This window comes from Rhinopithecus roxellana, chromosome 10 (genome assembly GCF_007565055.1).
Source record: "Rhinopithecus roxellana isolate Shanxi Qingling chromosome 10, ASM756505v1, whole genome shotgun sequence".
Lineage (NCBI taxonomy): Eukaryota > Metazoa > Chordata > Mammalia > Primates > Cercopithecidae > Rhinopithecus > Rhinopithecus roxellana.
In genome coordinates this window covers 126,771,075-126,783,238 of record NC_044558.1, presented here as the reverse complement: position 1 = coordinate 126,783,238, position 12,164 = coordinate 126,771,075, and the positions used below count along the sequence as shown (strand labels likewise).

Genomic DNA, 12,164 nt, shown 5'->3' with positions numbered 1-12,164 from the left:
TGCATGAGTTTTAAAGATTGTAAAGGTCATACGCCAGAGTAATCTGAGGGTGTTGAAGTGGAAGAAGCTGATGTTGAGAAACACATAGCTAGAAACATTTAGACCATGAAATACACAAAAATTTGATAGAAACATATATGACTTCTTTTGCAGATCTGCAGATTACTAAGGTTCCTAAGTTAAAGCCAGCCAACTCCATGACACACATTTTGAGTTTGGAAAAAGAATGGGGTAACTTATGATAGTCTTGACGACTGCTTGCGAATGGCAAGAACACAGGGAGAAAATACCCCCAGTATGTTAAGAAGCGGCTATCGTTAAGTTTTACCACACCATAGTACAGAAACTAGATTTAAATAACGCCCGTACAAATGTAATGTATTCTTAAAACACTAGGTTGGGGGAAGTTGTGAAGGGCTATCCCTGAAAGTAAATATTTTTACAAAGCCTTTTCCCTAAAAAATAGGTATAATGCTTTTAAAGTTAATAAAACCATATGAAAATCTAGTAATTTTGCAAATGTACTGCAGACCTCCAAGTACATATCAATCAAATACTCTGCACAAAAACTTTAGGAAAATGGCACGTTTAATATTCAACAGCAAAATGTTCAGCGAAGCCATGCTAAGAATACTGCAGCATCTTGAAAAGCATGGATGAATTGTGGTTTTCCAAATAAACATAAACAAAAAATAACATAAGAAAACACTGATGTCATGAGTAAATCTGAGAATAAATCAAAACTGTCACTGAGGGATTTTGCAGATGATAAAGCAGTATCATTCACTGTCCAAGACCTTACTTGCTGGTACAGTTGGGGTCTTAGCGCCGAGTTCTCAATCATTGTGTGAACCATGGTGATAATAGGTTCATTTTCTTTCATCTATTTCAAATCAGGAGGAGCATACAGCAAACATCAGTTTACAGCATAGCTAGATTTGAAAGACGACACTGTAAATATAGCCTCTACTTTAATATCTTCCTAATAGTGCAGTTGTTTACATTTTACCCCATGGTTGTACAGATTTAAGTCATATAAACCATTTCAAACAAGTATTAAATGCTGTGAAATACTTTCAAGAAAAAAACTACTAATTGCAACACTGTCACAACTAGTTTTACTTCATACATATAATCACGATATAGTCAATTAACATTGCTATACATACTAAAATAGATGATAAATCATAATTCAAAGGATAAACTAAAGGGCAAGAACCTACACATTCAGGAGAAAAATGGTATAATTTAATTGATTATGAATTCAGTAATAAAGGTGAAAATGATATTCAGTTCTGTGTAAGGTTATAAAAAATTTGTTCTCTAAAAATATTAAAATACTATAATATATTGAATGTGTCACTTCATCACATATTTTGTTAAAGGTAATCTTGACATTTATAGACACTCTATTTTGGATTTTCTCACAGTATAATACCACATGGAGAATTACTCAAGGATATGCAAACTAAGACTTATTCGGCAAAGACTTTGTATGTCTCCTCAGCTCCTAAAAAGGTAGTCTGAAATCAAGCTTAACATTTCCAGCTATGTTGTACTTAATTACTGCCTCTAGAAAAATATTTGTTTTAGCAGGCTCTGTACTTGAGTTAAAGCACTCAAAAGACAATTATGATGTATACAGTAAAAGGCCAAGAAAGCTTTATCATTTTTAAGCAGACAGGTCTGCTTATAATAGTAATTTGTAACGTTTACTTTATGTAATTTTCATCTTTCATATATAGAAAATAAGGATTTCTATTGTGGCTGACAAATGCTACTTACTGATTCAGCTAAGTCTACAACAAAAGTTCATTAATCTCAAAATTAATAAATTTATTAATATAATGTAAGAAAAAACTAAACCTTAAAATTATTTTTCTAGACAATTATATTTTCAGTCTAACTGCCAATGTTTCACCCAATAAAATTTGTTTAGTTATCAAATTAAAAACCTCCTATGACTGGTTTAATCTACTTTTTAGTCAATTAAGTGATAATTAAACACATGCTTGTCTTTTAACAATCTCTCAACTAAAAGTTTCACTCAGACTAGACCATTTATTTTTAAATCTCTGTGCCTACAACTGCTTTTTGGAAGTGAGGATACTGAAGAAAAAAAAAAAAACCTTCACTGAAGAATAAATTGACAAATTTTAGTTGTACATCAATGACTTTTGGCAAAAGTATTCACATATGTTAACAGTAAAAATATACGGAATGTTTCCATTTACCCAGGTAGTTCCCTCATGTTACTTTACCACCAACCTGATTAATAAATTAATTTTATTTGTCAAACTTATTAATTAAATGTAAAGGTAGTTGGAACAACCATCAGTTAAACAAAAAATTCTTACTGTTATGGTGATCTGTTGCCCAGGTTGGAATGCGGTGGCCCTATCACGGCTCTCTGCAGCCCAAACTCCTAGGCTTAGGCGATCCTCCCACCTCAGCCTCTCGCACAGCTAGGACTACAGACACATGCCACCATGCCCAGCTAATTTATTTTTTTGTAGAGACAGGGGCCTCACTATGTTGCCCAGGCTGGTCTTGAACTTCTGGGCTCAAGCAATCCACCTGATTCATCCTTTATAATAGTTTTGGGGGAGCCAGGAACCTCGTTCATAAGGATGGTGAAATCGATAAAGGATGTGTGCTCTGTTTCACTGAGCGGCCGTTGTCCCATCTCTCTTCCTTTCCTTGGGCCTGCCTATTCCCCCAGACACAACATTATTGAAATTAGGCCAATTAATAACCCTACAATGGCTTCTAACAGTTCAAGTGAAAGGAAGAGTTGCATGCTTATCACTTTAAATCAAAAGCTAGAAATTATTAAGGTTAGTGAGGAAGGCATGTCGAAAAGCTGAGACAGGCCGAAAACTAGGCCCCTTGTGATAAGCATTTACCCAAGTTGAGAAGGCAAAGAAATAAGTTGTTGAAGGAAATTGTAAGTGCTACTCCAGTCAACATACAAATGATAAGAAAGCAAAACAGCCTTGTTGCTAATAGGGAGAAAGTTTTAGTGGTCTGAAGAGAAGATCAAACAGCCACAACATTCCCTTAAGCCAAAGCCTAATCCAGAGCAAGGCCCTAACTCTCTTCAATCCTATGCAGGTTGAGAGAGGTGAGGAAGCTGCAGAAGGAAAGTTGGAAGCTGGAAGAGTTTGGTTCATGAGGTTTATGGAAAGAAGTCATCTCCATAACATGTAAGTGCAAGGTGAAGCAGCAGGTGCTGATGGAAAAGCTGCAGCAAGTTATTCAGAAGATCTAGCTAAGATAACTGAAGAAGGTGTTGGCATTCAATGACAGATTTTCAATGTAGACAAAACAGCTCTGTATGGGAATAAGATGCCACCTAGCACTTTCATAGCTAGAGAGGGAAAGTCAATGCCTGGCTCCAAAGCTTCAAATAGGATGACACTCTTGTTTGGGGCTAATGCAGCTGGTAATTCAAGCTGAAGCCAATGCTCATTTACTATTGTGAAAATCCTGATGTTAAATCTACTCTGCTTATACTCCAAAAATGGAACAACAAAGCCTGGATGATAGCACATCTGTTTATAGCATGGTTTACTGAATATTTTAAACCCACTGTTGAGAACTACTGCTCAGAAAGATTTCTTTCAAAATATGACTGCCCATTGACAATGAACCTAGTTACCCAAGAGCTCTGATGGAAACATATAAGGTGATTAATGTGGTTTTCATGACCATTAATACAACATCCATTCTGCAGCCCATGAATCGAGGAGTCATTTCAACTTTCAATTCTTATTATTTAGGAAATGCATTTCATAAGGCTCTAGCTGCTATAGATAGTGATTGTTCTGATGGATATGGGTGAATTAAAGAAGAAACTTCTGGAAAGAATTCACCATTCTAGATACTAGATATTCGTGATTCAAGAGAGGAGGTCAAAATAGCAACATTAACAGAAGTTTGAAAACATTGGTTCCAACTCTCATGGATGAGTCTGAGGGGTTTAGAACTTCAGTGGAGGAAGGAACTGCAAATGTGACGGAAATAAAAGAATCAGAAGTGAAGCCTGAAGACATGAGTGAATTGATTCAATCTCATACTAAAACTTCAGTGGATGAGAAACTGCATCTTATGGATGAGCAAAGAAAGTTTCTTGAGATAAAATCTACCCCTGGTGAAGATACTGTAACATTGTTGAAATGACAACAAAAAAGCAGCAGCAGGGTTTGAGAGGATTCTGTTCAATTTTATTATTATTATTTTTTAATTTTGTGAGACAGAGTTTTGCTCTGCTGCCCAGACTGGAGTGCAGTGGAATAATCACAGCTCACCGCAGCCTTAACCTCCTGGGCTCAAGCGATCCTGCCGCTTCAGCCTCCCAAGTAGCTGGGACTACAGGCATGTATATTTTTAATCCTGGCTGATTAAATTTTTATTTTTTTTTCAGAGACAGGGTCTTGCTATGTTGCCAAGGCTGGTCTCAAACTCCTGGCCTCAAGCAATCCTCCCACTTTGTCCTTCCAAAGTGACAGGCATGAGCCACCATGCCCGACCCCACTCCAATTCTGAAAGAAGTTCTACCACTTGCAATATATTCTCAAACACCATTGCATGCTACAGATAAATGTTTTCATGAAAAGAAGAGTCAATTGATGTAGCAAACTTCATTGTTGTCTTATTTTAAGACTGCCACAGCTATCCCAACGTTCAGCAACCACCACCCTGATCAGTTAGCAGGCATCAACATCGAGGCAAGACCTTCTACTAGCAAAAAGATTAGGACTTGCTGAACGCTCAGATGATAATTAGTGTTTTTTAGCAATACCAGATTTTTTTTCTTAGACATAATGCTATTGCACATTTAACAGACTACAGTATAGAGTAAGCATAACTTTTACAGGCACTGGGAAATAACAACAACAACAACAACAACAACAAAAACCACACCCAGCTAATTTTTATAGGGATGGGGTTTCGCCATGTTTCCCAGGTTGGTCTTGAACTCCTGAGCTCAAAGCGATCCACCCGCCTTGGCTTCCCAAAGTGCTGGGATTACAGGCGAGAGCTACTGTGCCCAGTCTGCTTAAGTTCTTTTTTTTGTTTTGTTTTGTTTTTGAGAGGGAGCCTCGCCCTGTCACCCAGGCTGGAGTGCAGATGGGGCCATTTTGGCTCACTGCAACCTCTACCTCCTGGGTTCAAGCAATTCTCCTGCCTCAGCCTCCTGAGTAGCTGGAATTACAGGTGCCCACCACCACAATCAGCTAATTTTTGTATTTTTAATAGAGATGGGGTTTCACCATGTTGGTTAGGCTGGTCTCGAACTCCTGACCTCAGATGATTCACCTGCCTTGGCCTCCCAAAGTGCTGGGATTACAGGCATGAGCCACCGCGCCCAGCTTTCAAGTTCTTAAAAAAAAGAAAGAATATACATAATTCACTTCTGGTTTGAATATGAGAATCCTAGAAACCATTTTTAAGAGTGGTGTTAACAGTCTACATACTGTGATGTAAGGAATCAGAGGAAAGACTGAATAGTACATGTAGGATGTTTAAGAATTCACTTGAAATGAGTTAAATGCTTTGCTTCTTGCTTTAATTCCTTCTTTGAAGTAATAGGTAACATAGATTTACATTTCAGTTAATTGCTAAATTATAAAGCTATTATAAAAGGCAGATTATTTCATAATAATAGGAATGAGAATGTATGATTCAGGCATTACACAATTTTCTTTTTTTTAAGTTTAAGGGTTTTATTATCAAAGTATTATTAAATAATTTCAGAAATTGTACATCAACATGGCACAGACTGTAGCCTACTTTTTCTGTATAAAAGTGGAGCTTGAAATGCCTGCAACAAAGAAAACAGTTGCCTAACTACTTTGCATATATAACATGAAATCACTGTGTGCATAAGAATACTACTGCAGTAACACAAATTTATCGGTTTTATACAACTTGAGATTTTATTATTTTTTTGAGACAGAGTCTCACTCTGTCACCGAGGCTGAAGTGCAGTGGCACAACCTAGGCTCACTGCAACCTCCACCTCCCGGGTTCAAGTGTTCTCCTGCCTCAGACTCCTGAGTAGCTGGGATTACAGGCGTCCACCACTAATTTTTCTATTTTTAGTAGAGATGGGGTTTCACCATGTTGGCCAGGTTGATCTCGATCTCCTGACCTCAGGTGATCTGCCTGCCTCAGCCTCCCAAAGTGTTGGGATTACAGGTGTGAGCCACCACGCCCAGTCAATTTGTCTTATTTTAAAAGCATATGAAGGACAATTTAAAATGCACTATCCCTTTTTTCCAACGCTGAGCTTAAAACAAATTAATGGAAGAGTGGAAAATTCAAAATAAGGGCAAGAGATAAGTTTTCTCTTTGTTTAAGATGGACTCAGGATCGGTAGATAGCTTTCACTGATGTAGATGTGGAATAAATTATTTCAGGAATAAAAATTCCCAAACATCTTATGAAAAAGTATACAACTCTACTTCAAAATATACTATTTACTCACTGCCAAAGACAGTTTTACTTGAAATCTTGTTTCTGTAATTAAACCCTAATTAGCCATCAAAAAAGGTTAGTGCATAATAACCATTCAAAGTTAAACCAAAATGACAAAAATTTTGTCACAAGGCTTAAAGGATTATCTATTTCTTTTCTTTTCCTTCTTTCTTTCCTTTTTTTTTTTTTGAGATGGAGTCTCGTTCTGTCACCCAGGCTGGAGTGCAGCAGCATGATCTTGGCTCACTGCAATCTCCACCTCCTGGGTTCAAGTGATTCTCCTGCCTCAGCCTCCGGAGTAGCTGGTATTACAGGCATGCACCACCATGCCTGGCTAATTTTTGTGTGTTTGTGTGTGTGTTTTAGTATAGACGAGGTTTCGCCATGTTAGCCAGGCTGGTCTGGAACTCCTCACCTCAGGTGATCTGCCTGCCTCGGCCTCCCAAAGTGCTAAAATTACAGGCGTGAGCCACTGTGCCCAGCCGGATTATCTATTTCAAATGCTCATTTCCAGATGGAACTATAAGAATGTTAACTTGTCATGTCAACAAACAAGACCATAAGTAGATCCATCATGTTGGAAGATTTTAATGACATTTAGGATATTCTTGCCACAATAACATGCAATCAGTGCATTTCCTACATGCCTCTATTAATCTGATGCATAACATTCTAGACGTACTATAAGTGAACTTAATACAGGAAATTATATGACATAAACAATCCATTCCTGCTGTAGGAGCATGCAGCTTTTCATTTCTGTTATGAAGCAGCACTAAGAGTAAAACTGCTTGGTTACTCCATTAGATTTCACCATGACAAGAACTGCTTACGTCATACCATTTTCTAAAAGCTTTTTGATGTAAATAAGTAGTATCAATAACGGGAGCTTTATAGCCATTAATAACTCAGAGCTGTATACATCTAGGTTTGAGATGAACAAATATAGCATTCAGAAATCACACAAAGGAATGACACTGATGCATGTATACAGTTGGATTCCCATAGAGGCAATATTCAGTCACTCATATCCGTGTCTTCTTCATGATGATCATTCCCATTCACTTTGGATTCTCTTAATGAATCATCAGTTCCCTTTTCCACAGAACATTTCTTTGTTTTAGGGGAACCTGCTTCTATTGCTTTCTTCTCTTCTTTTTTCCTTTCTCACTGTCATAACCCTGTTCCTGTTCATCATAAACCCGTGTAACTTTTACATCTGTATCACTCTCTGATTTTCTTTCTCGGTCCTTTTTCTTATCTTTACTCTTCTTGTTTGTTGATTGTTCTCTTTCATCCCTACTATCTTTCTCCCTACTCTTTCATCCCTACTATCTTTCTTCTTCTTTTTATGTCTCCCAGGAGATGGTGAGAGAGACAATTTTCTTTTAGGAGACTGCGACTTTTTAGGAGATCTTGTTCCACTCCTGTTTCTTCATTGTCGTCTCTGTTTGTACTTCTATAATGTCTAGCTCTGCTGTAACTTTTTGGTGGTGTTTTAGAACGTTTCTTTCATCTTCTTTCTTTTTGTCTCTCGTTTTTGATGTGCTCCTTGATCTTCTACCTCTCTCTCTGGAATGAGATCTTCTCTGTCTTGGGCTTTTGGATCATCAACGACTCCTAGACTTAGAATGTGATCGCTCTCTTGATCTGCTTCTTGAGTGTGTTTAGAAGATGATCTTGAATGCCTTCTTTCTTCTTTGGTTCTATAGCAGCCGAAATTAGGGACTGTGCTTCTCGTACTCTTTACATATCTTCCTCTATTTTTTTTGAGACAGTTTTGCTCTTGTTGCCCAGGCTGGAGTGCAATGGCACGATCTCGGCTCACTGCAACCTCCACCTCCGGGGTTCAAGCAATTCTCCTGCCTCAGTCTCCTAAGTACTTGGGATTACCGGGATGTGCCACCACACCCGGCTAATTCTGAAATTTTAGTAGAGACGAGGTTTCACCATGTTGGTCAGGTTGGTCTTGAACTCCTGACCTCAAGTGATCCACCCGCCTCAGCCTCCCAAAGTGCTGGGATTTACAGGTGTGAGCCACCACGCCGGGCCTCTTCCTCTATTTCTCTACTAGAGGTATCAGATTTCAGACTTGGTGAAACAAGACCAGCAGCTACATGCTTCAACTTGGGATCAACAGTACTCATAAGCTTCAGCAACTGATCTGTGGCAACCGACTGAGTTCAACTTTGCTCCAGGAAGCCCAAGGGCAGCAAGGGCAGGACCAAGAGTAAGAGCCCCCAAAGCAGCCAGTGGAACAGCGCCAGTCTGAGTAAGTAGGAGTAGGCAGGAGCCCAACACCAGGCAGAAGACCTGCCACTGCATTAGCTGGTGCCAACAGAGACAAGCAAGCCTTAGCCTTATCAGGAATAACTCCTTCTGCATATGGTACATTATCAAAGCTCTGTCAAGGAACACAGTGTCAGACGTGGTGCCACAACTGCTGAGTCTGGATCATGGAACTTAACAAGACTGAGATTGGCAAAGGTGAATTATCCGGCGGGAAGAGGTGTGGTTCGTCGATCTTGCCTAGGAAACCGAAGAGAGTCCGTATCTGCTCAGAGCTAGCACTCAGGGAGATTAGTCATCTATTACCTCGGTGCCACAGCCTCCACCGCCGCCACCATCTCCGCTACTAGGCCCGCCGCTGGGGCCCGGACCCGCAGTGCTGGGGACGATGGTAGTGTTGCTCATGGCGCTGCTCGCATTCTCGCTCCTGCTTTAACACATCAAACACACAGCGAGGAGGGGAAAGAGGAACCGGTTCGTGGGAGGAGGGTGTCCGATGCTCCAGCCTCTGCTGCTCCAGCTGCCACCGCCACCGTTTCTCCACCCCGCCAGACGGCCGCGGGGGAGGGGAAGCGAGCACGCTAGCTGGAGACCACGAGAAAACAAACGGCCGCCTCCATCTCGCCTCCAACCCCACAGTTTTCATAATAAACTCTAGCTGTAAATAAGAAAACATACGTGGCAACATCTTGGAAATACACTTAGGTAATAATGCCAGTGTATTTTTGTTCACAACAAAACATATTTTTACTTGGAATGTCTAAGTCCAAATGTTTAGAAAAACTATTTAGAAAATCTGATACTTAATCCTGGCCTCTTTAACAGTTTTGAGGTCTGTTGGGCAAATATGAATAACTTGATTTATCTTTTTAGACGGAGTCTGGGACTGTTGCCAGGGCTGGAGTGCAATAGGGCGATCTCAGCTCACTGCAACTTCCGCCTCCTGGGTTCAAGCGATTCTCCTGCCTCAGCCTCCCGAGGAGCTGGGATTACAGGCGCCCGCCACCATGCCCAGCTAATTTTTTGTATTTTTAGTAGAGCCACCGCGCCCAGTCTTCAAATAGGTTGATTTTGTTTTGTTTTGCTTTGTTTTTTTGAGACGAAGTTTCGCTGTTGTTGCCCAGGCTGGAGAGCAATGGCGAGATCTCGGCTCACTGCAACCTCGGACTCCCAGGTTCAAGCGATTCTCCTGTCTCAGCCTCCCGAGTAGCTGGGATTACAGGCATGTGCCATAAAGCCCGGCTAATTTTTTGTATTTTTAGTAGAGATGAGGTTTCTCCACGGTGGTCAGGCTGCTCTCAAACTCCCTACCTCAGGTGACCCACCCGCCTTGGCCTCCCAGAGTGCTGGGATTACAGGCCTCAGCCACTGCGCTGGGCTTTTTATTTTTTTATTTTGTTTGAGACGGAGTCTCGCTCTGTCACCCAGGCTGGAGTGCAGCGGTGCCATCTTGACTCACTGTAACTTCTGCCTCCCAGGTTCACGTGATTCTCCTGCCTCAGCCTCCTGAGTAGCTGGGATTACAGGCGCTCATCATCCCATCAGGGCAATTTTTGTACTTTTAGTAGAGACGGGGTTTCACCATGTTGGTCAGGCTGGTCTTGAACTCCTGACCCCGTGATCTGCCCGCCTCGGGCTCCCAAAGTGCTGGGATTACAAGCGTGAGTTACCACGCCCTGCCTATTGAATAACTTGATTTTAAAATCCCATCATCCAAAACCATTTATTCAATTGAATTATATGTAACTGCACCTGCTAGGATCTTGTGCGGAATTTCCCAATTGACACCCATGGGCTGGAAATGGGTTACAAGGTCAGCTTCAGAAGGCCTAGTAGGGTCCCTGCAGGGCTAAGGCTCTTGGCATCACCCCCTGCTTGTTTCAAGGTGCTGTACAAACATCACTTTCTATGTGTTCCACACATGAAAAAAGTTAGCACCAAGACAGTGCTTGCTTCAGAAAAACTACACTTCTTTCTTTTTTTCATTTCTAACTAAGAATTAAAAAAAAAAAAAAAAAAGGGAGAGAGAGAACAGGTTTCACCATGTTGGCCAGGCTAGTCTCGAACTCCTGGGCTCAAGGCATCTACCCGTCTTGGCCTCCCGAAGTGCTAGGATTACAGGCATGAGCCATCACACCCAGCTGACTTTTCTCCTTTATTTGGTGTAGTTCTCATATCTGGCAAAAGAAGAAGGAAAAAAAAAAAAAAAAGCCACCCCAAAAAAACTACCTATGGAGATTTAAAACCTACACAGGTCTGGGCCCTGGCAATTCTTACTGGGGACTGGGGGAAAGACAGCCTTGAGTATTGTACTTTGTTTTTGTCTTTCTGAAGATTCACTGTCAGTTCTGAGAAGTCAGACTTGTGAACCATGGTCCTATCCTAGCACCAATTCAAGTAAACAGGATTGCCAAATAATTTTTCAAGGTCCAGATGAGTTGATACCAGACATTGATCAAGGTAACTGCACAACTATCAAAGACAAAAAACTTCAAACTAAGTAAACACAAATATTGGATCTAGATTATAATATTTCTCGTTGTCTATGTATAAGATATAGCATTAAGAGATTTTAACCCCCCCCCCTTTTTTTTTTTGAGACGGAGTCTCACTCTGTCCACCAGGCTGGAGTGCAGTGGCGTGATCTCGGCTCACTGCAAGCTCCGCCTCCTGGGTTCATGCCATTCTCCTGCCTCAGCCTCCCGAGTAGCTAGGACTACAGGCGCCCGCCACCACGCCCGGCTAATTTTTTGTATTTTTAGTAGAGATGGGGTTTCACTGTGGTCTTGATCTCCTGACCTTGTGATCCGCCCGCCTCGGCCTCCCAAAGCGTTGGGATTACAGGCGTGAGCCACCGCGCCCGGCCTTTAACCCCTTTTTAAAAGCTGGTGTGCAATGGTGCAATCTCAGCTCACTGCAACCTCCACCTCCCGGGTTCAAGGGATTCTCTTGCCTCAGCCTCGTGAGTAGCTGGGATTACAGGTGCCCACCACCATGCCCGGTTAATTTTTGAATTTTTAGTAAGAGACAGGGTTTCACCATGTTGGCCAGGCTGGTCTTGAATGTCTGACCTTAGGCTTCCCAAAGTGTTGGGATTACAGGTGTGAGCCACCGTGCCCACCTAGTAATTCTTTTTCTTAAGAGATGGGGTCTCGGCCATGCGCGGTGGCTCATGCCTATAGTACCAGTACTTTGGGAGGCCGAGTCAGGTGGATCACTTGAGGCCAGGAGTTCGAGACCAGCATGGGCAACATAGTGAAACTCCCTCTCCACAAAAAATTAGCTGGGCATGGTGGTGCAGGCCTGTGGTCCCAGTTACTTGGGAGGCTGAGGCAGAAGGATCGCTTCAAACCAGGAGGTTGAGGCTGCAGTGAGCCATGATTGCCACTGCA

General features: G+C 41.4%; 1 protein-coding gene across 4 annotated transcripts in view; it reads right to left on the bottom strand.

Moving 5' to 3' along the window:
- PLEKHA5 (pleckstrin homology domain containing A5) overlaps nt 1–12,164 on the bottom strand; it is a 254,613-nt gene that overhangs the window by 59,884 nt on the left and 182,565 nt on the right. The window contains exon 15 of one of the 4 annotated variants that reach the window (XM_030939462.1): nt 803–883. The exons of 2 other annotated variants lie outside the window; for them this stretch is intronic. In XM_030939462.1, coding sequence (XP_030795322.1) covers nt 803–883 — 81 coding nt within the window. Of the gene's footprint in view, nt 1–802; nt 884–9,116; nt 9,431–12,164 lie in introns of those variants that run through there. One more of the 4 variants, XM_030939460.1, reaches the window with a different exon arrangement.